This window comes from Phacochoerus africanus, chromosome 8 (genome assembly GCF_016906955.1).
Source record: "Phacochoerus africanus isolate WHEZ1 chromosome 8, ROS_Pafr_v1, whole genome shotgun sequence".
Taxonomy (NCBI): domain Eukaryota; kingdom Metazoa; phylum Chordata; class Mammalia; order Artiodactyla; family Suidae; genus Phacochoerus; species Phacochoerus africanus.
This window is the reverse complement of record NC_062551.1, coordinates 29,888,191-29,916,031: the sequence shown is the minus strand read 5'-3', so window position 1 is coordinate 29,916,031 and position 27,841 is coordinate 29,888,191. Positions and strand designations below refer to the sequence as shown.

General features: G+C 53.5%; 1 protein-coding gene across 1 annotated transcript; it reads left to right on the top strand.

The window, feature by feature from the left end:
• Window positions 1–3: 3 nt before the first annotated feature.
• On the top strand, window positions 4–27,719 carry MMP2 (matrix metallopeptidase 2). Its single transcript, XM_047790483.1, has 13 exons — window positions 4–501; window positions 3,151–3,377; window positions 4,214–4,362; window positions 5,999–6,127; window positions 6,365–6,538; window positions 9,698–9,871; window positions 10,686–10,859; window positions 13,268–13,423; window positions 14,830–14,965; window positions 17,828–17,964; window positions 19,212–19,371; window positions 24,853–24,962; window positions 26,823–27,719. The coding sequence occupies exons 1-13, from the start codon at window positions 346–348 to the stop codon at window positions 26,924–26,926; spliced, it is 1,986 nt and encodes a 661-aa protein (XP_047646439.1). The 5' UTR covers window positions 4–345; the 3' UTR covers window positions 26,927–27,719.
• The last annotated feature ends 122 nt before the right edge of the window (window positions 27,720–27,841 follow it).

Below are 27,841 nucleotides of genomic sequence, written 5' to 3'. Positions count from 1 at the left end.
GCACTGCCAGCGCCCTCCCAGCCCGGCCGGCCACATCTGGCGGCTGCCCTCCCTGTTTCCGCTGCATCCAGACTTCCTCCGGCGGTGGCTGGAGGCTGCGCATCTGGGGCTTTAAACATACAAAGGCTTTGCCAGGAGCGGCGAGAGCAGGCGGCGGCGGCGCGGGCTGGGGGGCCGGACCATGCGCTGCTGAGCCGGGCAGAGCCGGGCAGAGCCGAGGCGACCGAGGCGAATATCGCTCGGAGCGCTGCGCGGCGCTGGGGGAGCAGGCGCCAGTCAGGCGGCGACGCGGCCACACGCAGCGAGCCAGCCACCCCCGGGCGACGCGCGGGGCCCGGGAGCGCAATGACCGAGGCGCGAGGGGCCCGGGGCGCGCTCGCCGGCCCCCTGCGGGCGCTCTGCGTCCTGGGCTGCCTGTTGGGCCGCGCCGCCGCCGCGCCGTCGCCCATCATCAAGTTTCCCGGAGATGTCGCCCCCAAAACGGACAAAGAGTTGGCTGTGGTGAGTTGTGACGCCGGCCTCACCCAGCCGAGTTTAGACGGACTTCGGAGGTGGAGGATGGGGGACTCCCGGCCACACCCCCACCCCCACCCAGGGTCGGCACTCGGCGTGGGGGAGGGGTTTCAGTAACCAGTCTGGGGTGGTCTTGGCTCGCGGGAGGAGGGGTGGGGGAGCCGTGGTAAGAGGAGGAGGCCTTGGATAAACAACTTGGCCACTTTCAGGACACCACAGGGGGGCCAGCCACCGAAGGAGGGGCAGAGACGGAGGGGGGGGGTGCTTTGGCAAACCGCTGGAAAGGGCCCCTTTTGCAAATAACAAGGACATGGTTTAGGGTCTGGGATTTGGCAAAGGGGGCGGCTTTGTAAACAACTTTTGGACACATCTGGGGGGTTGGCTAACAGGGCGGCTGGCCGGCGTCCTGATAGGCTTTTGGCAAAGAGCCTCAAGGGGTCTCTTGCAAAAGGTGCGGGAGCCTTTAAACAAACCCTAGTGGAATGTAGGAAAGAGGGATCTTTGGCACACGAGTTGGATCCGTATTTGCACATGGGAGGGTGGGCGCTCTGGGCACAGCGGAACTTTGGAAAACGTCTGGGAAACTTTGGCACACATCTGGAGAGGGGCCGTGAGCACCCCGTTCGAGGGGACCTTTTGGCAAATGTTTGGGGCAGGAGGGAAGCGGACGGCGCATCTTTTTCGAAGGGCTCGCTGAACAAGTTGGTCAAGGAGGATCAAGGGTTGCACCTCGGAAAGTTTCCTCGAACTTCTCCAAAGACGTCGGAGGACCGGAGGGGAGAACTGGTGGGCAAGGCCGAGGGAGGGGCCGCACGGGGCCGCCGGCGCGTGAGGCGTGGGCGGACTGAGCCCGGCTTGGGTGGGAGAGCGGCCAAGGAGCCCTCCCTCCTGGCGGGGCTCCGAGCTGCGGCTCAGATGTTGTTTTGCGAGCGCGCGCCTGGCCTGAGGGGCATCCTGGCCACAGAGCCTGCACAGGCAGGGGTGGGGGCAGCCGAAGGGCACCCTCTTCCACCCTGTAAGCGCTGGGGCTGGGGACCAGTCAAGACGTTCCTTCCAGCCTTCAAGACATCTGCCCCCTGTATTGATTCAGCCACCTTAGAAAGGCCCTGTTCTCCAGCCTGGTCCCCACGCTGCCTGGACCAGAACCGTCATGGCCTCTGGTCACCTGGGGAACCCCTTCTCATTATGTGACACCACTTCTGCCACTTTTCCAGCATCTAGGTCTGAGCCTTCGCTGGACAAATGAGTTACGAGACCTTACTTTTGGCTTGCTTTGTTTTTTTGCGGTGCTGGAAGTATGTGGAAGTTCCTGAGCCAGGGATCGAACCTGCCTCGCAGCTGTGCCCGAGCCGCAACAGTGACAAAACCAGATCCTTAAACTGCTAGGCCATCAGGGACCTCCAGAGACCTAATGTTTGTAGGCGGCTCCTTTTCTCAAGGTCTAGAGCTGGTCTGCATCGTGATGGGACTGTAGGGGTGAGGCTGGAGCTTTGGAGCCTGGACAAAGCCCCCTGGGTTCCCACACCTTCTGCAGCAGATCAGCCCTCCTGTCGCCCGAGGCAGGGCAGTAAGCAGTTTGAGAGGCTAGGTTTTGAACTTAGACTGCCTGGCTTTAACTCAGGGGTTGCACTAACCAACTAGGCTAGTACATCTTGGGCAAGTGTCTTAACTTCTCACTCTCAGCTTCTTCGGCAAACTGAGGGTAATAAAGGTACCTGACCTGGGGGTCCAGGGGAGGTAATCCTAGCCACTTTGCAGGTACCTGGTGTTCTTATTATCATTATCATCATGCCCTCTATTTCCCCTTTTCTAACTACCTGGTAATGAGGTCTCCTGGCTCCCTCCAGTCACATATTTAATTTTCAGTTATTTGTGGTCTTCAGCCTCCCCACACTAGGATTTGAACCCCAGAGACCAGAAATATCTATCTTGTTCCCCACTTGACCCCCAGCACTGGCACCAGAACTGGGCACCTGGTAAGTGTCCAAAAGTATTTTTCGAACAAATAAATGAGCTGATTGGTCCCTGACCGTCAGGGCCTGTTTGTGTTTTGGCCTCCGTCTGGACAGACTGGAGGATAGGTCCGTTTTCTTTTGGGAAGTGGCAGATCCAGGATTTGAACTCAGGCCTGGCTGCTGCTGGAGCCCAGGCACATAGCCTTTGACTCTATGAGAAAAATAATTGCTGTGTCATCAGCAGTTTGGGGGGTCAAAAGAGATGATGGAGGTATAGGGAGGTGGTAGAAAGAGGTTCAGCTCCAAGCCTGGCCCCTGGAGCCAGAGTGCTTGGGTCTGAAGTCATTTCTGCCACTTGTGAGCTGTGTGATCTTAGGCAGGTTTCTCAGCCTCTCCGTGCTGTAGCTTCCGCCTCTGGATGATGGAGAGAGTCTTAATGTCAACCTGGGAAGTTGCTGTGAGTTAATACCTGACGAGGTCAGTGCCTGGGCATATAGTGAGCACCCAACATGTGCTCCCAGGCCATGCTCTCTACAGCTCTTCTGTGACCGGGCTAGTGGGTGAGACAGCAACTGGTTTAGGAACCCAGGCCTCCATCCAGTGTCCCTGGGCCCCTGACTCCTCCTGTCATCGTATGCCATCCTAACGTGGCTGCTTGCCTCTGGACGCCCATTTCTTCCAGCAATACCTGAACACCTTCTACGGCTGCCCCAAAGAGAGTTGTAACCTGTTCGTGCTGAAGGACACACTAAAGAAGATGCAGAAGTTCTTCGGGCTCCCCCAGACAGGCGAACTCGACCAGAGCACCATCGAGACCATGAGGAAGCCGCGCTGCGGCAACCCCGACGTGGCCAATTACAACTTCTTCCCCCGCAAGCCCAAGTGGGACAAGACCCAGATCACCTACAGGTGCCATGGCGGGGCGGTGGGAGCCGGGGCCGGGGGCCCAGGCATGCTGCGTCTCATTGGGCGGTGCCGTCCCTCCACTCTGGGGACCCAGGAGGTTTCTTGGGAGGGCTTGGCAGCTTAAGGAGTCTGAATACAAAGCTCTTGGGAACTGGCATCAAACAGACCAGGACTTGAATCTCACACTTACTAGCCCTGGGCCACTGGGCTCCTTCCTTTTCTGTGCTCTGAGCCTCGGCTTTCCCGTCTTCAAAATGGGGTGAAAGTGAAACCTTGCCTGTGGGTTGGTTGGGAACCAGGTCACGTATATTCAGGGCTTTCACATATAGTAAGAGTGTAATAAATGCTGGTCACTGCTGGTGTTAGGTGGGATCATTGAGGCAGGTAAGGGGAACTTGATGATTGGTCGTGAATTGGGTTTTACATTATAGAGTTGTTACAATGGGCTGTTAATTGGGCTGAGAGCGCTGGTCTGAACCGCGTGTGCGGGGTTCCAAGGATGAGGCTATGGTGCCATGTCCCATGATGCGCTGTTTCCACCCCCACTCTCCTCCTGCTGCCAGAAGGAGGGAGAGCCTCCTGAGACAGGGCCTGAAGATAGGGGTCGACTGAAGATTCTGGGATCTCAAGGCATTCTGGGTGGGGGAGCTCTGCTCACCGTGTACCCACCTGTACCTGCACATGCAGCCACACTCACATGCACACGCTCATGAACACACCCCCCACAGGTGTATGCACACACTTGCACACGCGTGCACACATGCCCACTAGCCGGCATAGGCACACTCCAATTCCTCAGCACCCCCGTACCCCCTCACATGCACTTCTGTCCCTTCCAGGATCATTGGCTACACGCCGGATCTGGACCCCGAGACGGTGGATGATGCCTTCGCTCGGGCCTTCCGCGTCTGGAGTGACGTGACCCCATTACGGTTTTCCCGGATCCATGACGGAGAGGCTGACATCATGATCAACTTCGGTCGCTGGGGTAGGCAGAAAGGGCCAGCAGGGGGGTCAGTGGAGAGACGAGGGGGCGATCTGGACGTTAGAGAGGCCCAAGGGGCTCCTTTCCAGCTTAGCTAGGAAGACAGAAGATGCAGACACTGCGGTGACATAGATGGGAGCAGACCCCAAAGAGCTGCGTTGATGGGAAGGTGATGGCCTGACACAGGGTGTTCCCCGGAGGCTGTGTGAACCTGAAAGCCTGGGGTGTCCCTGCACCGTCCGATATGGTAGCCCCTGGATCCATAGGGCTACTTACTTTTATTTTATCTTGTTGTAATTTATTTATTTATTTATTTATTTTTGCTTTTTAGGGCCGCACCCACAGCATATGGAGGTTCCCAGGCTAGGGGTCAAATCGGAGCTACAGCTGCTGGCCTACACCACAGCCACAACAACCTGGGATCTGAGCCGCCTCTGCAACTTACACCACAGCCCATGGCAATGCTAGATCCTTAACCCACTGAGCAAGGCCAGGGATTGAACCCGAAACCTCATGATTCCTAGTCGGATTTGTTTCTGCTGCGCCATGACGGGAACTTTGGGCTACTTTTTTTTTTTTTTTGGTCTTTTCTAGGGCCACAGCTGCAGCATGTGGAGGTTCCCAGGCTAGGGGTTGAATCGGAGCTGTAGTGGCTGGCCTATGCCAGAGCCACCGCAACACGGGATCCTAGCCGCGTCTGTGACCTACACCACAGCCCGCGGCAACACCGGATCCTTACCCCACTGGGCGAGGCCGGGGATCGAACCTACAACCTCATGGTTCCTAGTGAAATTTGCTGACCACTGTGCCACGACAGGAACTCCATTTTTTTTTTTCTTTCTTGGAGGCTACTTACTTTTAAATGAATTAAAATTAAGTAAAATGTAAAATTCGGCTTCTCAGTCACACTAGCCAGATTTCAAGTGCTCGGTAGCCATCACCGCAGGCTGACCTGCACAGACACTAAGGGACTGTGGATGTGAGAGTGGGTCAGATACTACGAAGCAGTGTAGACATGAGAGTCAGTGGCCTAGACCCTGGGGATCAAGGGCGCCATGTGGGTTGGTGGTGGGAACACAGCAGTGGTGTAGATGTGAAGGTAGGCAGTGGAGACGTTGTGAGTGGTATGTGATGTGGGTAAGTGGCACAGGCACGGGAGACAAGGTAGGCATGTGGGTAGGTGGTAGGGCCCTGGGTGGCACAGCGGTTATGAAGGTCCGTGTGTGGCTGTTGGTGTGACATGACACACACATGACGTGTGACATGAAGGTGGGTGATACAGCTAAGAGGGGGGTGGACGTGAGGGTAGTTGTTACAGACACTGGGGACAGTGAGGGTGGGTGGTGAGGAGATGGTGGCAGTGTAGGTTTGTGGTTAGGTGCAGTGTTGTCAGCTAAAGTATAGACGATGAAGGTTGGTGGTAGAGATTTGGGGTCTCGAGGGGGTAGTGTAGTCCATAGGATGGTGACAGTCGAGTTGGCCACACTTTACCGATTCTCTGTGTCCCCAGTCCTTTATAACCCAACGGGACAGGGGACGGGGACAGATGCCAGGTGGGCTAAAGGGCCCCAGCCATGGATGAGATGTGGCTGGGTTTCACTGCCCAGGCAGCTAGAAGCTGAGACCCGGTGTGTTTCAGAGCACGGAGATGGATACCCCTTTGATGGCAAGGACGGGCTCCTGGCTCACGCCTTCGCCCCGGGCCCTGGCGTCGGGGGAGACTCCCACTTTGATGACGATGAGCTGTGGACCCTGGGAGAAGGACAAGGTAAGAAAGTGACTGTCCGCTTGCCCTGCCCAAGCCTCCTCACTGGTCCTCTGCGTGCCTCCCGTCACCTAGCAATGAGGACTCTGGCTTCTCTGGCAACCTCGGGCCCCTCCATCGGCTCTGATGGGACCGGAGAGATAGAAGGGGGATGGAGATCACAGGCTGGGGGAATGCGACTCCTGGTCTCCAAGAAAGGCCTGGAGAGGTTCACCTCCTACTCTGTGTGTGGCCCCTCAGTGGTGCGTGTGAAGTATGGGAACGCCGACGGGGAGTATTGCAAGTTCCCCTTCTCCTTCAACGGCAAGGAGTATAACAGCTGCACCGACACGGGCCGCAGCGATGGCTTCCTCTGGTGTTCCACCACCTACAACTTCGACAAGGACGGCAAGTACGGCTTCTGCCCCCACGAAGGTGAGCGCGCACTTGGCCCCAGGCTCTGCTCCTCAGTCCTCCACCTTCCCGGCCTCCATGCTCCCCAGGCCTGGCATTGCCAGGCTGCCAGTGTCCCTCTAACTTCCTTCGGGCCCTGCATTCTGATTTGAGCCATCACTGTGGTCCTTTCATCTGTACAGTTATTTACTTAATACTTTCATTTAATTGGTTCTTTTTGCTTTTTAGGGCAGCACCTGCAGCGTATGGAAGGCCCCAGGCTGGGGGTCGAATCGGAGGTGCACCTTTGGCCTACGCCACAGCCACAGCCATGCAGATCCGAGCCACATGTGCAACCTCCACCACAGCTCACTGCAATGCTGGATCCTTAAACCACGGAACAAGGCCAGGGGTCGTACCCACATCCTCATGGATCCTAGCTGGGTTCATTATCACTGAGCCATGACGGGAACTCCATAATGGGCTCCTTTTTTAAAGTTTCACCATCAGCAGTGACATAATTGAAACCACCAGTGTGATATGCTAATTACTTTTTTTTCTAGCATAGACATGAATTTGGAATGAACTTGGAATGTTTCAAATGCCCAGTGGTTCTACCCTCCAGCAGGATTGGGGTTTCAAGGGCATGAGGAGAGGCTTGGGATGGATCAGAAGCCTAGCAAGTGGGATTGGGAGACTAGACTCAGACTCTGAGGCTGGTAACCAACCTGGCGTTGGAACATGGACTCCAAGAATTTCAGTCATTGCTCCTGGTTTGTTTGTTTGTTTGTTTGTTTGTTTTTGTCTTCTAGGGCCCCACCTGCAGCATATGGAGGTTCCCAGGCTAGGGATCCAATCTGAGCTGTAGCCACCAGCCTACACCACAGCCACAGCAACTCGGGATCTGAGCCACGTCTGCCACCTATACCACAGCTCACGGCAATGCAGATCCTTAACCCACTGAGCGAGGCCAGGGATCGAACCTGCGCCCTCGTGGATGCTAGTTGCTTTCCTTAACTGCTGAGCCATGATGGGAACTCCTGCTCATTCTGATGCTGGTTCTGTGTGTGTGTGTGTGTGTGTGTGTGTGTGTGTGTGTGTGTGTGTTGGGGGGGCACGGGGACTGATTCATCGGCCTCTCTTGGTCTCCATCCATATTTGCTTGTGGCTGCATCTCTGTGTCTTGGCAGAGGGAGGCAATAGGTTTGACTCATTATCTGTGTGTGTTTGTCAATGTTTGAGACATAAAATTTTCAGATATTTTGAAGCCGCAGAGAGGGGAAAGTTTTTGAAAGGCTATTGATCCTTCAATACATCTTTGGTGCTTCAGAAGTCATAAAAAGACATCATATATAACTTCATACCTGATCACGTCATCATATCTAATGATTCTAGAGATGGAAAGCCCAGGAAATTGGGGGGAAATGAGAGAAAATCCACAACTTTTGAAAATACTTTTTTCTTCCCCACCCCAGAGGGACTGCGTGATCCACAGGTGCCTCGGTCTTCTTGGCTGTAGTTGTATGTGTTTGTGAGTCTCTCTGACTCTATTGCAGTTGAAACCTCAGCACCAGCCATGGTTGATAGGAAAACCAAGGAACTAGTTAACTGTGTTCCTGTTTACGCTTTTAGTACCCGGGCTCACGCAATACTTTGTATTAAGTAAGAGTTCAAAACATTGACCGTTAGTAAGTCAGAATATTTAAAACCAAAAACATGTATTGTGTCTTGCATTTCCCAGTAGGGTTTCCGATGGCGATGGCGTTAACCCTCCCATGTGTCAGCCCCCGTGATTAGAACAGAATGTCTTGATAATAGATGTGGAAACAACTGTAATTCCTAAGTTGGGGAAGGGTTTTTTCCCTGCCCTGGACGCTAGCCATTGACGAGGTCTTGAGCCAGATGCAAGTATGCACGACACGCACGTGTTTGGGTCTCTGGGCAGAGGTTCTGGTTACTCAGCCCCTCCTGACTGCTGAGTCAGCGTCTGTTTCTCTGCATCCCTTTGGGGGCAGGCTCTGAGAGGAGGTGGGGGCTTCCTGGGTGGTAGAAAGGCGGCCGATGGGAGGCCAGAGGCGGAGGCTGGCCTCCACGGAGGTTAACGCTTAGCCTCCCCCACTTTTCGAGGCCACCAAGGCATCTGGCTTCTGTGTTGCCTCCTCCCTACGTCCCGTCGTTTCTGGCCCGACAGAAGGTCTCTTGGTTGGGAAGAGGGGAGCGGTGAGGGTCCGGGGCCCCAGACCTGTTGTGGGGGGCCAGGGACCAGGCTCTGTTCTGGCCGTGGTGGAGTTAATAGGGGCTGGTGAGGTCACCTCTGGCGTTCTTGTGCACAGATGGTCCTTGTTATACACTTGTGGTTTTGCTAGCTGGCAAATCCAGAGACACACCATTTTGTAGCTTTGGGGTGGATGAAGGTACATGTCTTAAGGGGGGAGGACTCAGCATAGACAAGCCAGGCTCCTGACTCCAGTCTCTCCCCTGAATGCGCCAGGCGTGGCCCATGCCTTTGGGAGATCAGAGTGGGACCCTGGGGTGTATGTGAAAAGGTTCCCGAAGATCACCGCCCCTACCCCCCCCCTCCCCGCCCCCGCGAGGGACCACAGCATCAGGGAAAGTGCCTGGGGCTGAGAGGAGGTGAAGCTTGCTCTGCGCGTGCGCTTGCGTGACCAAGAAGAAGATGAGCAAGGAAGAGACTGGGATTAGTGTGTTTTGTAGTTTTCGGTTACAAACCTTATCCGGTTTTTTCACTTACGTGACCCTGAGCAGTTCCTGCACCAGCTTACTCCAAACCTCAAGTTTCCCGATCTAGCCAGTGGAGAGACTCTTGCCCGCGGGGGATGTGGGCATCAACCAGGCAGAGGGGACAGGGTTCTGGAGCCGTCCTGCTCTGTGCCACATGATAGCTCTTTTATGGCTGGTGGTGGCGGGGGGTAGTTCATAAGGTCCCAGGGGAAGGATGGGGTTGGCCAGGGGGAGGCAAGGGTAGTTATTCCAGCAGCTCAGAGAAGCAGCAATTTACCAACCAGTACAGACTTTTAAAATATTTCACCAGTGCTGCAACGTCCCTGGTGTGAGCCAGCAGGTGGGCCACCAGCCGGCTCCCATCTGTGCCCATGCTGATGCCCAGCGGGTGTTCCGGGGTGGGGGGGCAGGTGGGCGTCTCCCTCACACTCACGCCCCCTCCTCTCTCCTGCACCTCAGCCCTGTTCACCATGGGTGGCAACGCCGACGGACAGCCCTGCAAGTTCCCGTTCCGCTTCCAGGGCACATCCTACAACAGCTGCACCACGGAGGGCCGTACAGACGGCTACCGATGGTGCGGCACCACCGAGGACTATGACCGCGACAAGAAGTACGGCTTCTGCCCTGAGACCGGTGGGTGTCACGCCTCTTGCTCCCTCTGATAGCAAACCCACGAGAGAGAGCCTCCCCCCACTCTCTTTCCCTGGGACGGGGGAATTCGTAGCAGATGGTCCAGCGCAGACACTGAAATCAGGGCAGATGTGGGCACCGACAGCCAACTCAGCCAACTGGTGATGCCCAGCTTCACGCCTGCCCAGGGGCCCTCTCTGAATGACCCGCGCTCTCAGGCTCTCCGGCAACTGTCTTTTTTCTTGAAGTCTCTCTTCCCTGCCTTTCTTTGTCCTGGTCTCCATCTCTTCTGGTCTGTTTTTCAGTAGGGATTCCCTCTCTCCCTCCCTCCCTCCCTCGCTTCCTTCCCTCCCTCCTTCCTCCCTCCCTCCCTCCCTCCAACAGGTGTTTACTGAGCACCTGCTTTCTGCAGGAGACACAGGTAGGTCTTCCGCTAGACCGTTTGTGATGGAGCTCCCGGTCTAGAGAAGTGTGTTGGCTCCCTCAGCTCTGCCCACCCCCCTTGCCTGGGCATCTGGCTGCCTGGGTTTGAATCCCAGCCCTGACACTTCCTAGCAGCATCTGCTCAGGCAAGGTGCTTAATCTCTCAGAGCTCCAGTCTCCCCATCCACGAAATGGGGAGTAACATAGAGTCCCTGCTGCCCGGGGTTGTTGCAGGGCCCTGGAGGGGGTGAGCCGTGTAGAGAGCCCTTGATCCAGTGTCCCAGACTGAGCGAGGACCCAGCCTGGTTTCTTCATGTCCACGTCATGTCGTTGGTCCCTGGCGGTGGCCTCCGACCCCTGGCTGCCCCCCTGACCCATATCCCTAACCCCACAGCCATGTCCACTGTGGGCGGGAACTCGGAAGGTGCCCCCTGCGTCTTCCCCTTCACCTTCCTGGGCAACAAGCACGAGAGCTGCACCAGCGCCGGCCGCAGTGATGGCAAGTTGTGGTGCGCGACCACCGCCAACTACGATGATGACCGCAAGTGGGGCTTCTGCCCCGATCAAGGTACGGGCCCTGGCCGTTGGGTGGACACCCCATCCCACCCATGTCTGGGCTGGAAGTCTTTCGGAGTCCCCACCCACCTCAGGCATAAACAGCACCCCCCAGACGCCCACCTGTCCTGGCAGAGACACTGCCTGGTTCCCAGCCCGGCTCCCAGCCTAGGCCTCACTTCTCTAGGCAGAGACGTGGCCTCCAAAATAACACCCCGTCCACCCCAGTCCTTACTTTCCCAGTGGGGACCAGCTTTCCCAAGGAGATGCTGCTCTTCATCCCCCGCCCCACGCCCCTCCAGGTGGGCTGTCACTACCAGAATGTCTCAGCGCCAGGCTCAGGGAACCCTGCCCCGAAAGATGCCCTCCTGCGAGGCATTTCCACTCCAGTGGAGAGTTGCCTTCAGGAGAGAGGAAAATGGGAGGAGCCTCGTCCTTGCTCCTCCCCCACCCTTTGCGTGGCAAGGGGAGCCCCCGCAGCCCTCCCTACCCTGTTGGCACCATCCTTTCCCATGTTGTGAGGGGAGGGGTCCTTGTCTTCACGGGGTGCTGAGAACACAGCTGCCTGGAACAGCTCCTTGCCAGCCGGGACTCATGGGCTGGAGACAAGCTGTGACCTTACTGTGTGGTCAGCACACTGAACAGGGTCCTTGGAGGCACGGTGCCCACACTAGCCTGCAGGGCCCGGTGTTACTGGGCTCAAGTTCTTTGGTGGCCCCAGAAGGCCAGGTGAGAGTGCTGGTCGCAGGCTGGCCAGAATTAGGTCAGCCTCTCTTTAAGTTACTTTTCTTTTTTTCCTTTATATAACTATCCTATTCAAGCCCCTAAGTAGTAGTATTTTGCTTATCCTTCTGTTTTTTGGTTTTTTGGGTTTTTTTGCCTTTTTGCCTTTTCTAGGGCCGCTCCTGCGGCATATGGAGGTTCCCAGGCTAGAGGTCGAATCAGAGCTGTAGCCGCCGGCCTATGCCAGAGCCGCAGCAACGCGGGATCCGAGCTGCCTCTGCGACCCACACCACAGCTCACAGCAACGCCAGATCCTTAACCCCCTGAGCAAGGCCAGGGATTGAACCTGAAACTTCATGGTTCCCAGTCGGATTCATTAACCACTACGCCATGATAGGAACTCCACTTATCCTTCTGCAACTAGTTTTTTACCCAGCATTATTTGAGACATATTCATACTGATATCTACAGTTATATTTTAGGGCCACACCCATGGCATATGGAGGTTCCCAGGCTAGGGGATGAATCGGAGCTACGGCTGCTGGCCACAGCCACAGCCACAGCCACAGCAACACAGGATCCCAGCCACATCTGTGACCTACACCACAGCTCACAGCAACACCGGATCCTTAACCCACTGAGCGAGGCTAGGGATTGAACCCACAACCTCATGGTTCCTAGTCAGTTTCATTTCTGCTGCGCCACAGTGGGGACTCCTAAGCTAATTTTCTTTTTTCCTCTTAATGAAGTGGAACTTGGAGGATACCAGCTGGCAGAGGCTGGGCAAAGAAGTCTTTCTTATCCTTCACCAAATGCTGTGCTAGGATATGGCCTGATTTTACCTGCTTTGCTCCAGCCTCTACCTAAGGGGAGGGATTCTCCACTTGCAGGAGGAGTGAGTTAGGGCTCCAGGGCTGGTGTGGGCACCTGGGGGATAATTTAGTGTCCCAGGACTTCCATAACCGTACCATAGACCAGATGGCCTAAATGCCAAATTTAGGGAGTTCCCACTGTGATGCTGGGGTTTAAGAATCTATCTGCAGTGGCTTGGGTCACTGCAGAGGTGTGGGTTCCATCCCCAGCTTGGTACAGTGGGTTAGGAATCTGGTGTTGCTGCAGCTGTGGCATAGGTCGCAGCTATGGCTCAGATTCAATCCCTGGCCTGGGAACTTCCATATGCCGCTGGTGTGGCAAAAAAAAAACCCCAAAACAAATAGTTATTCTCATGCATTTCTGGAGTTGTCTAAAATCAAGGGTCAGTAAGGCCATGTTCCCTCTGAAGGCTGTATATCCCCAACTCTGCCCCTGTTGCTCTTTGGCCAGATATGTTCATCCTTATGTGTCTTCTCTTCTTATAAAGACGTGGGTTGAGTTCCCATTGTGGTTCAGTGGTAACAAACCCAGGTTCGATCACTGGCCTCACTCGGTGGGTAAAGGATCTGGAGTTGCCGTGAGCTGTGGTGTAGGTCGCAGACGAGGCTTGGATCCCATGTGGCTGTGGCTGTGGTGTAGGCTGGCAGCTGCAGTTCTGATTGGACCCCTAGCCTAGGAACCTCCATATGCCTCATGTGTGGCCCTAAAAACTAAAGAAAAAAAAAACCCGTGGGTCACACTGGATGAAGAGTCACCCCTGCTCCAATATGGCTTCAATTTAACTCTCTCCGTCTTCTGCCCTGCCTCCCTGCCTGTGGCCTTTAGGGTACAGCCTGTTCCTGGTGGCAGCCCATGAGTTTGGCCATGCCATGGGGCTGGAGCACTCAGAGGACCCTGGAGCCCTGATGGCCCCCATCTACACCTATACCAAGAACTTCCGCCTGTCCCACGACGATGTCAAGGGCATCCAGGAGCTCTACGGTAAGCCTCAGCTTGGGTCCCCAGGCGGGGGTCTGGGAAGGTCATGCTGCTGGGGGTGGAGGATGGGGGTGGGGGGGTTGACCATCCAGGTCCCATCCGTTCCGGACTACAGGAGGCAAGGGCAGGAGGCAGGGGTGTAGACCTGGTCTGGGGGTGTCAGAGCAACACTCCAAGGGGGCCCTCGGACAGCCCTTTATTTCCCCAAATAACACCAGGGTCTGGGCCCCTCTTGGCTCCCCAGAGCCACGCTGTGAGGCTGGCAGGGCAGAAATGACCTCTCGCTAGACTGGTCAACTGAGGTTTAGGAAAAGTAACTTTCTGGCCCAAGGGCCGTGAAGTTTAAGCATACAAATGAGGCTTAGAATCCAGAAGGATTAGCTAAATACAGGGTAGAATTTCCCAGCACTTGGAATGACCTTAATGACATAGGGGTGTGTTTCTAGTTTTCCTAATGATTATTTTATTTTAACGTGTAAGAGGATCGATACAACTAGTGCCTGGAACTCTTGATTAATTTATATTGATGCTTTCAAGGAGGCCAGAGTTTACAAAGGGACTCCATTATTAAAATAAGTAAATATGTGATAGCACTGGTGGTGCCTCATAAAGCCAAAACTGAACATGATTCTGGACTGATGAAGTGTGGGGAACACAGGACCTGGGAAAGAACTGCGGTAGCTTGAGAGGCTCTGGGTTCGAGTGCTGCCTCTGCCACTCACCAGCTGCACGGGATAGAGCCAGTCTTTGCCTCTCTGGACTGTTTCCACATCTCTAAAATGAGGCTAGGGAGTTCCCGTTGCAGCTCAGTGGCAATGATCCTGACTAGTATCCATGAGATTGGAGGTTTGATCCCTGGCCTCGCTCAGTGGGTTAAGGATCCGGCGTTGCTGTGGCTGTGGTGTAGGCCAGCAGCTGCAGCTCCAGTTCGACCCCTAGCTTTGGAACTTCCATGTGCAGCCCTAAAAAGATTAAACAAACAAACAAACAAACTAAGGCTGGTTATCCCAAAGGAGTGAATGGACACAGAGGGTCCCTTCAGGCTGCCCTGACTCTCTTGTGGCCTCAGGAACCTGAGCTTTGGGTTTGAATCCTTGGGCAAGTCATATAAACCTTTTCTGGGCCTCAGTTTCCTCATCTGTAGGATGGGGGTAAGAATGCTGCCTACCTCTTAGGGATTGAGAGAGGACTGATTCGGGGCATGTGGAGGAAGAGCATTTATAGAAGGCGAAGGGCCGCAGGCTTTGGGTGTCTGTCCGGTCTCTTGTCTCCAAGCCCAGGCCTCGTCTCCCTGTCTTCCGGGCTGACACCGAGGCCAGAACACTCTTTTTCCTGACCTTTGGGGGCTCAGCTGGGCGGGGAGACCCCGCAGCTGGGGCGAGTCTGAGGTCGGGTGTGTCCTCCCACAGGGGCCTCCCCTGACATTGACACGGGCACCGGCCCCACCCCCACGCTGGGTCCTGTCACTCCCGAGATCTGCAAACAGGACATCGTCTTCGATGGCATCTCTCAGATCCGTGGTGAGATCTTCTTCTTCAAGGACCGGTGAGTGCCCGCTCTTGCTTCTTGTCCTCCTGGCCCTCCGCCCCTGCCCTGTCCCTCTCATGACCCCACCGCTTGCTCAGCGACCCCCCCTGGGGGCTTCACAGAGTGGCCTGCGTGTCAGACCTCAGTGCTCCCACAGCAGGTATTGTTGGTGCTCTCTCCTGGTCTCTGGATCTACTAGGGGTCTTGGCTTTGGGTGGCAGTTTGGGTGCAGGTTTGCTCTGCAGGTCACTCACTCTCCTGGGATTAGCGGCTACTCCTGGCAGGCGGCAGGAGCACAAGAGGCCCAGTCAGACCTCACAAGCACATTTCAAGCCTCCACTCTCAGCACGTTTGAGTATAGTCTATTGGCAGAAGCGAATCACACGGCCAAGCCCAGCACTTCACTCTGGCAAGTGGTGCTGCAGAGTCACGTGACAACACACATAGGTGTATATTTCTAAAATAAGGATGAAAGGGGAGTTCCCGTTGTGGCTGAGTGGGTTAAGAACCCAACATAGTGTCCATGAGGATGCGGTGTAGGTTGAAGATGCGGATGCCATGTTGCTGTGACTGTGGTGTAGGCTGGCAGCTGCAGCTCTAATCCAACCCCCAGCCTGGGAACTGTAAGGGAGGTCCCGTTGTGGCTCAGCACATCAAGAACCTAGTGTCTTTGAAGATGTGGGTTCAATCCCTGGCCTTGCTTAGTGGGTTAAGGATCCATTGTTGCCGCAAGCTGTGGCATAGGTCACAGGTGCAGCCCAGATCCAGTGTTGCTGTGGCTGTGGTTTAGACTGCAGTTGCAGCTCTGATTCTACCCCTAGCCTGCGAACTTACATATGCTGTAGGTACAGCCTTAAAAAAGAAAAAAAAAAGAACGCAGAGAGAAGTGAGACTCAAAATGCAATAAGAAGTCAGGTCCAGGAGTTCCTGTTGTGGCACAGTGGAAACGAATCCTACTAGGAACCATGAGGTTGCGGATTCGATCCCTGGCCTCGCTCAGTGGGTTAAGGATCTGGCGTTGCCGTGAGCTGTGGTGTAGGTCGCAGATGCGGCTCCGATCTGGCATGGCTGTGGCTGTGGTGTAAGCTGGCATCTACAGCTCCGATTGGACCCCTAACCTGGGAACCTCCATATGCCGCAAGTGCGGCCCTAAAAAGCCAAAAAAAAAAAAAAAAAGGTCAGGTGTATTGGGCCACGAATGCCCCAACTAGGCCGCGTAACAAATCAGGACATATAACAACGAATGTCAGTGCTTGTCCTGCAGCCTCTGTTCTAGGGATGGGAAGAGGTGCAGCTGGGGGCCCCACTCCCCAGCACCACCCTTGGTCTGGGGCACTTCCCCCTCAAGAAGCCCTGACCAAACGCGTGGATCTGAGTGTAAAGCTAGAAAAGGGTGCAGAGCCCAGGCCCAGGTCGAAGCCATCCCCAGCCTGACATTTCTTTCAAAAGGAAGTCAATGAGTGTTTAATGGGCTCCTTGAATTAATCAGTAAATATTTAAGCACTGACCATGCTCAAAAATTGGCACTAGGCATTTTGGGGGACAAGAAAGGCAGTATTGCAGGATAATTAAACTCAGACTTTGGAGTCAGCGCTGGAGTTGAATCCTGGTTGTGTTGTTATCTCTCTTATATGCCAGATAAGGATCGTGATACTTTCCTGTTTGAGGATGTTTTGGCTGCAGGTAACAGAGGACCCCAACTCAAACCAGCTTAAACAGTGGAGAGATTTTACTCCCACGTGGTACAAGGTTCAGGGGTAGGGCTGCCTCCAGGCGCAGAACGAGGGTCATTGACTCAAGGATGTCTTTGTCCACCGCCATCCTTGGCACTGACCGCATCCTGAGGCTGGGTCCCTCGGGGTCACACAGTGGCTGCCAGGGGCACCTGGGCTGTCACCTTCATTGCCCACATCCAGCAGAAAAGAGGGAGAGCGATCTCCAGGTGTGAAATACAAGTCTATCTCTTCAGTCTTATTGTGCCAGCAGAGGTCATATGGCGACTGCTGAACCAATAACAGTCGCCAGGGAATCCTAAGCTCTGATAGGCTTGGATCAGTGGTTCTCAAACTTTGGCATGTGGTAGAATCATCTAAAGGCTTGTTAAAACACGGATTATTGGGCCCCAACCCCAGAAGGTCTCATTCATAGGTCTGAGTGGGACTCAATAATTTGCATTTCTGATGCGTTCCAGGTATTGGTCTGGAGACCCCACTTTGAGAACCTGAGAACTGGTAGCTTAAATGCATCCAGATAGGAATTGAGTCCGTGTGGGGGGCAGGAGGATCATAAATACGGAGTTTCGCTGAGGGAGGCTGAGAGGGAAATGGATCGTAAGTGGTGGATAGACCATCAGGAGCACGTATTAGCTTCTAATGTTGTGAGGCTTATATTTTACGAGCCACATAAAGTGCTTGGCACTTAGTAGGCCTTCAGTAAGTGATGGCTCTTACTACTGTTGCCAGAGTATGTCATTTCAGCTCAGGAAAGACTTCGAGTAACATCAGCCCCTGCCTCGGTTGGCTTTGAATCTGGCCGAAAAGTTAAGACACTTAAAAAAACAATCAAACTACTGTTGTGGGCACTCAGAGTTAATGGTTTTGAGAGGCTCAGAGGAGGGAAAACACAGTAAGGGGCAGAGGTAGCTAGGGAAGGCTTCCTGGAGGAGGGAGCCGGAGGGGCAGCAAGGAGGTCGCTTCACAGCTCTGGCATCTTGCAGAGGGGCCGCTGCCCATTTTCCAGTCCTTCTGCAGGCTCCCTTTGATCTTGCTTCCCCTCCCAGGGAATCATCGTGGGATTTTCTGAGTGGGCTTCGGGTGACATGTGTGGTTACAGCCGCAGAGGGGCTGAAGGTGTGGTTTCCTGTGTCCCCTTTCCCCCCAGGTTCATCTGGCGGACAGTGACACCACGTGACAAGCCCATGGGGCCCCTGCTGGTGGCCACATTCTGGCCTGAGCTCCCGGAAAAGATCGATGCTGTGTACGAGGCCCCACAGGAGGAGAAGGCTGTGTTCTTTGCAGGTGTGTGGGAGGGGCGCTGCCTGGCCCTTGGCTCCAGGGGGCGCTGCACCTCCTTTCCTGGGCACCTGTGGGTGCTTCCTCTCCTTTAGGGGTCCACTCTTTCAACCATCATCTCCAAAAGCATGGGATTCATCTGGGAGATTGGTTCCGACACCCAGCATCACTAGCACTGGCTCACCGAGCAAACATTTCATTAACCCCTTCATTCTTTTTCAATCCCCGATTCCTTTTCTAGAGGGAAAATGACAGTTTAGTGCTGGTGTCTTTAGTAACTTTCTAATACTAGAGCCTTTGGCAGATGATAATTTTAATTAGGATTTTTTTAAAACTGATTCATTTTCATCTTTAATGTTTCAGTTGATTTCTGTAGACTTCCAAATGAATTCTTTGAAAGCAAAATGTTGAGTTAAGTAATGGTACGAGGGGTCTCTACAAGTAGCAAAAAAAATCAAGGTAGGGTCATATGGGTAACATTTGGAAAACCCTGCTCATTTAATCTTTATTGGAGCACCTATCATGTGCCAGGGAGTCAGCCCCTGCATTCAGGGAGCCCCTAAACTAACGGGGGAGACAGAAAACTGGGCTGTCACAAGGGAGCGCGGGAGGGGCTTTGATGGGGGAGGGAGTCTTGGGTGTGGGCACAGGGACAGCTTTCTGGAGGCACTTCCTGGAGATAACACTGTGGGTGCAGGTTCCACCAGCCAGCACCCCGACTCCTCCATCCCAGAGTGATCAGGGCAGCTGCTGGTCCACAGGGCACCCTTGTGCAAATCCAGCTAGTATCCATGAGGATGCAGGTTTGATCCCTGGCCTCACTCGGTGGGTTAAGGATCTGGAGTTGCTGTCGCTGTGGTGTAGGCCGGCAGCTGCAGCTCCGATTTGACCCCTAGACTGGGAACTTCCATATGCTGTAGGTGCAGCCCTAAAAAGCAAAACAAAGGAAAGAAAGAGAGAAAGAAAGAGCAAGAAAGAAAGAGATGCCTCTTCACAGCAAGTGTGGCACCTGGACTCTGGCTTGCTATGTGGCACCAGGGAGGGACATCCCTCACCTTCTTGGTCAGGGACTTTCCATAACCAATTGGGACACCCTTATTTATGTGTGAGCTCTGATTCTGGGCACTGAACCCAGAAGTGAGCAGAACTCCTGTCCCCATTGAGAAAGGCCACAGTGGTGTCCCTGGCAGATAGATGGCAGGAGGGACAGGCTCCAGCACTTGCCACCAACTCTCCCTTTGCTTCCACCCCAGGGAATGAGTACTGGGTCTATTCAGCCAGCACCCTGGAGAGAGGGTACCCCAAGCCGCTGACCAGCCTGGGGCTTCCGCCTGATGTCCAGAAAGTGGATGCTGCCTTTAACTGGAGCAAGAACAAGAAGACATACATCTTTGCTGGAGACAAGTTCTGGAGGTAAGAGAGGGCGCTGAGAAGGACAGCTGCGTGATCACAGAGAAGACACTGTGGCTTTGAGCCTCCTGGGTCAAGTTCAGAGCTTTGTGGGCCATGGATGCCCCCTCTCTGGTCTCTAATCTGCCAGGGCTTTGGGCCCTCTGAGAAGTCACCAAAGGGTGAGCCTTGGGCTCATGACTGGTACAATTCTGGTTAGGCTTTCCCTTCTCAGAAGTCTTCTTTTTTTTTTTGGTCTTCTTAGGGCCACACCCACAGCACATAGAGGCTCCCAGACTAGAGGTCAGATCAGAGCTGTAGCCACCAGCCTACACCACAGCCAGAGCAACACCAGATCCTTAACCCACTGATCGAGATCAGGGATTGAACCCGCATCCTCATGGATACTAGTTGGGTTCGTTAACCACTGAGCCAGGACGGGACCTCCCTCAGAAGTCTTCTGATTGGCCCCGTGTCAGCAGACCAGACCTGGAGCCTCAGATTTTAGAGTGACTCACTGAAAAAGGGTTTTTTTTTTTTTTTTAAAAGATAATAGCTCTATTCTGACACTATGTGCCAGCCACTATTCCAAAAGGCATTATGAGGTGGGTATTATTATTGCTATGAATATTCCCATTTTACAGGTGAGGAATCAGTTTCAGAGAGGTTAAGTATCTAGCTTAAAGTCACACAGCCAGCAAGCGGCAGGCCAGGATTTGAATTCTGGTTCCCAAAGAACCTGCTGTTCCTCACTATTCTACACTGTGGCTGAGATAGTGGGGTCCCAAGACATGGAGGTGGTAGAAGCAGGGGTGGCCGAGGGCAAATATAGGATGAAAACTGAGATCAGTGTGCCAACTGCCCACAGGAGCCAGCGCTCAAATCTGACCCCATTGGAAACAGTGGTACCCACTGGACCACCTGCCACAGGCTCCGTGGCAGTGGGTGCCAGCTGGCAGTGGGCCAGTTTGCAAGCAGGGAGCTCTCTGCTCCAGCTCATCCAAGGGGAAGAGTTTGGTTCTGAGGTCAGGGCTGAGGGTCAGGGAGCCGGACATCCAGGGAAGATTAGTGAGAGGCAGCCCGGACCTCAGAAGGTTAATTATAAATCTTCACATTTCCTAGATGAGGAAACAAGGTCCAAAGAAATTAAAGAACTTGCTTAAGTTATTTATAGGCAAGTGTGTTGGCCGCAGAGCTAGGATTACTGCTGCTGCTTCTGTCTTCTGACCCTGGCCCCTGGCACTGTGCCCTCGTGGTCATTTAGTCATCGGGGAAGGGGTGGTCTTCCTCTTTGCCTCCCAGGGTCCCCACGTTTCCTCCTGTGGCTGCATCTGGACCTTTATCTGCCATCCCTGGAACAATCCTGCCTCCCTCCCCGGGCCTCCCTTCCCTTCCCCCACCTGTCCGGCTGCCCTGCATTCAGAAGCTGTTTACGTCCCAGGCTGCCATGTCAGGGCGGAATTCCAGGCCTATTGCTAAGATACTTAGCCACTTAAGCTGATTGATATCTCAGGCTTCAAGAAAGAAAACAGTCAGCCAGGAAACCACGGAGTGGACGCTCTGCCCACAGGCTCCGGAACATTTGCATCACGAAGTGCAAAGAACATGATAGGCCCTTCCCGAGTCTCCAAATCTTAGAACCAGGCACAGTGAGAGGCCCAGCCTCACAGAGACTGGAGAATCGGAGGTTGGTGAGCCCTGGATACCCCCTCTCTGGTCAGTGAATCTTAGAATCGTAGCATCCTAGTGTGTTTTGAATCATGATGTTGGGAGGACATTGATAAGTAGCCTGCAGCACACACTGAATGTAAACCTATGGAAGAGGAACAGACGTGTCCGTGTGTGATCGTGAGACCCTCATGCCAGGGTCTGGGATGGACAGCCTGCTCTACAGAGGAGGCTCTGGGAATCTTCCCTCAAAGCAGTAGAACTGAGGAAGTTCCCATTGTGGCCCAGTGGAAATGAATCTAACTAGTATCCATGAAGATGCATGTTCGATCACCAGCCTTGTTCAGTGGGTCAAGGATCCGGCATTGCCGTGAGCTATGGTGGAGGTCACAGATGCAGCTCCGATTCTGTGTTGCTGTGGCTGTGATGTAGGCTGGCAGCTGCAGCTCCGATTTGATTCCTAGCCTGGGATCTTCCATATGCCACAGGTGTGGCCCTAAAATGCAAAAAAAAAAAAAAAAAAAAAGGCAGCAAAACGGAAACATCTATTGAAGGCTCTGGGTGGGTTTCCAGAGGAGACAGATCTTTTCCCCAGGGGAGGTGGTGAATGAGCTGAAGCCATTGGTCCTACTGTAGAGTCAGCAAAGGCCCAGGCCTCCTTGCTGGAGAAGGAAAGCCCCAGAACAATGCAGGATAAGCAGCTGCTTCCAGCATAAGCAACCCCTAGCTCATGCCAGGTTGTGCTCAGCCTTTGCTTCTGGAAGCTTCCATTAAGCCCACAAAAATACATGCAATACCTCTTGTGTGCCAGGCACTTATCTAGGTGCTGCAAGACAATGGTAAAAACACAGTCACTCTCAAGAGTTTCCACTGTGTCACACTGGATTAAGAATCTGATTGCAGCACCAAGGGTCGCTATGGAGGTGCAGGTTCAATCCCTAGCCCAGCGCAGTGAGTTCAGGGATTCAGCTTTGCTGTATCGGCAGTGTAGGTTGCAGCTGTGGCTCCGATTCTGTCCCTGGCCTGGGAACTTCCATATGCCATGGCTGTGCCCCCCCCCCAAAAAAGAAAGAAAAATAGTCACTCTCTTGGAGTTCCTGGATGGCTCCGCAGGTTGCTGCTGTGGTACAGGTTTCAGCCCTGGCTTGGAAGGTTTTGCATGCCCCAGGCATGGCAAAAAAAGGAAAAGAACAGAAGTGGTTCCTCTCTGCCTTGTGGAGCTTACGGTGTCTTGAGGGAAAGAGATATAAGCACAAATAAAATAGTGATGACTCCCATGACGGGCCCTGCACTGTGTCCCAGGCCTGAGGCTGCACATTTCACCTGTAGTTCTCATTTAAGGTAGATGCCATTATTAGTCCCATTTTCTAGGTGCAAAAACTGAGGCCGAAGTGCCTCAAGGATACACCTGCGGCAAAGCTCAGACACAGATGCCTGTGTTCTTAACACCCACCCTACACTGCAGTTCTGCAGTCAGAAAGGAGAAGTTCAGAGGGTCACAGAGAAACCTAGAAACATACCAGTGAGTGGGAAACACTGGAGGGGGCTCTGGGGACAGAGAGGAATATGAAGAGATGTGGTCCCCTTCAGAGCCAAGGTCTTCTGACGCCACCACTTTGTATTCTTCCTGGAAGAAAATAACTTGGCTGCCAATGAGTTCAGTTCTCTGAGCTTCAGTTTCCTTATCCATCAAATGGGCTGATTCCTGCCCTCCCTTCTGTGGGTAGAGTGGAAAAGAAATGAGGGCAAGTTCAGGGACCCATCACTCTGAGCCATCATCACTCTAGAGAATGTAGTTTGAGGACTCAGCAGAGGTGATGTGGAATTTTGAGCTGGGAAGCTTGGTTTTCCCAGGTCCTGAGGACGTATGTTAGGTTTTGTAAGAAGTCTTGGGAGTTCCTGTCATGGCTCAGTGGTTGACATATCTGACTAGGAACCATGAGGTTGCGGGTTTGATCCCTGGCGTTGCCGTGAGCTGTGGTGTGGGTCGCAGAGGCAGCTCGGATCCCAAGTTGTTGTGGCTCTGGTGTAGGCCGGTGGCTACAGCTCCAATTAGACTCCTAGCCTGGGAACCTCCATATGCCGCGGGAGCAGCCCAAATGGCAAATAGACACACACACACACACACACACACACACAAAGAAGAAGTCTTGTGATGGAGCTGGGATTAAGGAAGGTTTTTCTGGCAATTCTGGGGATGATGGGCAGAGGCGGAGACCCCTATAGAAGGGGGCTCTCGAAGCTGTTGGCGTCTAGGGTGGAGGCGGTCGGGCTGGCTGTGGAGAAGTCAGCTACGGGAGGAGTGCGGGGCTGCCACCAGGATGGCCTTCAAACACAGTTCTGTCTAGAAAACTAGCACCATGAAGGCGAGACTTTTATCTTGTTTACTCTGATATCTGCAGCCTCATTGTGGGAGCTCATTCAATATTTACACAATAACAAAGAAGTTGAATGTAAGTGGAGGAGCAATGGAATCAAAATGATCCCAGCCTTTAAAAAGCCCCCCCCGCCCCGCCAAATTAAAAGGACAGAGGTGTTGCTAGCCAGGAGGAAGAATATGCCAACTAATACCCAAAGTATTTACACAAATTGAGGGCAGGGCCCAGGATAATGACCCGCCCTGAGAGCTGCCGCTGGCACTGCAGTGGCAGCAAGTCCGCCCTGTGAGGAACCGGGCCTGGGCTCCCGCACCACCTTGTACTGTAACCTCGCTGCCCCGGCTGAGATCATCGCCCAGATGTGGACCGTCAGCTCATTTAACAGATGAAGAAGCAGCATTTGTCCAAGCTGCCCGGTGAAGGGCACTGACGGGGCAGGACCCTGACTCTGGGTTCGTGGTCAATGCTCTCAGTATTGCAGCAGGGAGCAAAGTTTATAAGGGAACTAACATTTCACAGGCAGCTACCCAGTACCAGACACGAGGATAGGCACTTTGCATGTGTTATTTCATTTACATATATGGCAATTAAATTCATTAAATGAATGATAACTCATTTTATAATTGAGGCTCAACTTGCAGCCCTGGAGCCAGATAGGTGTGGGTTGGACTCCCACTTAGAAACTAAATGCCCATAGAGTTCCCCTCATGGTGCAGTGGAAATGCATCCAACTAGGAACCATGAGGTTGCGGGTTCAATCCCTGCCCTTGCTCAGTGAGTTAGGGTTTCGGGGTTGCCGTGAGCTGTGGTGTAGGTCGCAGACATGGCTCGGATCTGGCGTGGCTGTGGCTGTGGTGTAGGCCGGCAGCTGTAGCTCCGATTTGACCCCTAGCCTGGGAACCTCCATATGCCACGTGTGCGGCCCTGAAAGCAAAAAAAAAAAAAAAGAAAGAAAGAAAGAAAAAAGAAAAAGAAATTAGATGCCCTTTTCAAGTTTCTGGTCTGTAAAATGGGCGTTATGGTAGCAACTGTGTCGCGGCCCTGAAAGCAAAAAAAAAAAAAAAAAAGAAAGAAAAAAGAAAAAGAAATTAGATGCCCTTTTCAAGTTTCTGGCCTGTAAAATGGGCGTTATGGTAGCAACTGTGTCACAGAATTGTTGAGCCAGTATAATTGGCTGAGAGTAAATGGACGGTGTGTTAACCCAATGCTTAAACGTTAGCAGTGATCACAAGATTGTTTTTAGGGGACAGTCCAAAGTCACCTAACAGGTGAGTCGTGGAGTTAGGCTTTACCCAGGTCTGACCCCCTGTCCCTTGGCTCCAGAGGGTGGCCTCCCTGAAGGGCTAGGTCTGGCTTCCCAGGCTCACCCAGGAGCCCTCAGCTGGGCCCTTCCATCCAGGGTCGGGGAGGGCTGGCCCTGAGGGAGGCCCGCTGGTCCACGATGGCCGTGGCTTTGCAGGTACAATGAAGTGAAGAAGAAGATGGATCCTGGCTTCCCCAAGCTCATCGCAGATGCCTGGAATGCCATCCCGGATAACCTGGACGCCGTGGTGGACCTGCAGGGCGGGGGTGAGTGGCCCCGGCCTCTGTCCGCTTTCTAGGAGTCCCCGCCCCCGGCCAGGGCCCGCTGCCCCTCCTCGCAGGCACACACTCCCTCATTGTGCTGGGAAGCAGCGGCTCCAGGGGAAAACAAACCAGCCCCTTCAGCCCAGTGCTGGGAAGGCATCCAGACCCCTGACCTCTGCTCACTCAGCCGGCTCCAGGCAGTAAGACCCAGAAAGGCCCCTCACAGCTGCAGGGCCTGGAGCCAGGGAGCGAGGAGGGCGGGAGGCCTGCAGGGCGAGAAACATGGGCTCAGTGCCCTGGATTCATTCTGAGGTTTGATCCCGGCCCTTTCAGGTCCCACAGGAGGCCTTGTGACCGCCTCCCACTAGCAGAAGGATGGCTCCATCTGATGAGACAGGACAAACCTTGTTATGCTCTGCTTGCTGATGTGGCAGAGATCTCCCGCCAGCTCGATTTGTCCCCAGCCCCCTGCTGAATAAAACCACCAGTCCCAGCAAAGGATAGAATTTGGAGTTTGGAAACCATATTCCTGAGGAGGCTTCTGAGAGGTCTCTAGGGCCCTGGAGATGAGTCCAGTTTGGCTTTTTTAGAGGCGATTTCAATTAAATTCCACAAAGATGCTTTTTGAGCTCCTAGCATACCATATGCTAAGCACATGGCCCTGATCCCCAGGAGCCGAAGGTCTCACATGTCCAAGAAAAAGCAGGGTACAATCAGATGTTAGGTTAAGGGTTATCTTTGGAAATAAACATCTGTTGAGCACCTACCGTATGCTAGGGTTTTAAACAAAGTGAATGAGATCATATATGTCAGGAGTAAGAAATTCCAAAGCCCATGGGGCAAAGCTGGTAGCATTAATGAGCGAAACAGGCAAGGCAGACAGTAGGGAATGGTGGGGTCTGTGGAGAACCAGAGAGCCCATGACTCGTTATCAGGGGATAATTGCTTCTCTGCTTTTGATAATTGCTGCCCTGTAAGAACAGGGGAACAGTGTTATTAGATATTCTAGGTCTTTTAAAAGGAAGTGAAAAAATCTGTATTTCCATATGAAATTTCCAGATGTTTACATGTTGGCAAATTATTCAGAATTCCTAACAAAACAACAACTTGTGTGAGCTTAATAAAACCTATCTATGGGCCGGATGAAGGTAGCACTCCTGATTTGCCACTCTAGGAATGGAAAGATCCCAGTTGGATGCTTGAGCTCGGTAGACTACTGGTATCTATATTAACAATAGCATATATATCATCTCATTTAATCCTCACAAGCCCTAAGGGATGAATTTATTTATTTATTTTTAGGGCCGCACCTGTAGCATATGGAAGTTCCCAGACCAGAGGTCAAATCGGAGCTGCAGCTGCCAGCCTACACCATAGCTACATCAATGCAGGATCCAAGCTGCATGTGCAACCTACACCACAGCTCATGGCAATGCCAGATCCTCAACCCACTGAGTGAGGCCAAGGATCAAACCCACATCCTCATGGGTACTAGTCAGGTTCTAAACCTGTTGAGCCACAGTGGGAACTCCATCTTTTATTCACATCTTAAAGATCAAGAAACAGGACTCGTAGAGCATAATTCACAGCTGTTTCCCATCCTCTAGCCTCAGAGGGTCTTCTGTGATTTAAACGCTTCTTCCCTGTACACCTATAAATGCAATAAAACTCATTAATTAAAAAAAATTTTAAAAACCCCAAATAACCCAAAAATGGGCAAAAATAAATAAATAAGTAAGTAAGTTAAGAAAAAAAAAAAAAGCTTGCCTGCAGCAGGCAGACTTGTAAAGCCCTCGGGAACCTTCCATGTGCCATAATGTCTGAAGCTGGGTTGGTCACCGCCTCTTCTCTTTCTCATCCCAGGTCACAGCTACTTCTTCAAGGGCGCATATTACCTGAAGTTGGAGAACCAAAGTCTGAAGAGCGTAAAGTTCGGAAGCATCAAATCCGACTGGCTGGGCTGCTGAGCTGGCTCCACCTCCCCCAGGGCCTGCCTCTCCATCGCCTTCTGCACACTGGGCCCTGGGTGCCAGGGGAGGACCCGGCTGGGCCTGGCAGCCCTCAGCTCTGTAGTTAATCAGCCTTCTCACCCCCACCTGGTAATTTAAGAAACCGCAGAGTGGCTCTGCCCTATGCTCACGGAAAGGTGCTGATCGTACCCCGCCCAGGTGCCCCTCCCCCCTCTGTACCTCACCAGCCCTCCAGAGCACCCCCAAAGTGATGCTTTGATATTCCCTATGCAGCTCTGCCTTGGGCTGCCCTGGTGCTGCCACACTTTAGGCTCTTCTCCTTCCACAACCTTCTGTGGCTTACAGCACCCTTGGAGCCAAAAGAGACTGTCTCGGGAGGGCACTGGTGGCCCGACAGCCTGACATGGCCTAGGGTAGGCGGAGAGGGGCACGGCTGGGTGGCCGCCCCAGACACCTGGCCTTCTCACTGCTGGCCGCCTTAGAACCGTCCCTGCATTAGCAGTTTGCTTCCTATGCACTTTGTTCTTGTCTTTTGATCTTTTTAAATTTTTCTACATTGAAATTCCATTTCCCGACAGAAGGACTCAGGTTGTCTGAAGTCACTGCACAATGCCTCTCAGCCCACGTGGTGATGGCCCCCTTGCCCACTCTTATTTAGTATGTCCCTACTCTGTCACTTCCTCCACTGGATGGAGGAAAACCAAGCCATGGCTCCCTGCCCAGCCCTCCCCTCCCTTCAACGGTTCCCCATGGGAAACATCAACCAGTATGAATAAAGACACCAATTGAGTGCCCTGTTTGCCGGCTGTTTGAGCAGCTCCTAGAGTGGGGCCCCAGCCTCAGCCGGAAGAGGAAACTTCAGTCTAAATCTCTGCTCGCTACAGGGCAAAGATGACATCTGCTGGAAAGGTC

Excerpts from the sequence above, each read along its gene's own strand:
- MMP2 (XM_047790483.1), top strand. The coding sequence starts at position 346 with ATGACCGAGGCGCGAGGGGCCCGGGGCGCGCTCGCCGGCCCCCTGCGG. Across the intron at positions 17,965-19,211 it reads GAAGGCTGTGTTCTTTGCAG|GGAATGAGTACTGGGTCTAT; the intron begins GTGTGTGGGAGG and ends CTTCCACCCCAG. Across the intron at positions 24,963-26,822 it reads GGTGGACCTGCAGGGCGGGG|GTCACAGCTACTTCTTCAAG; the intron begins GTGAGTGGCCCC and ends TTCTCATCCCAG.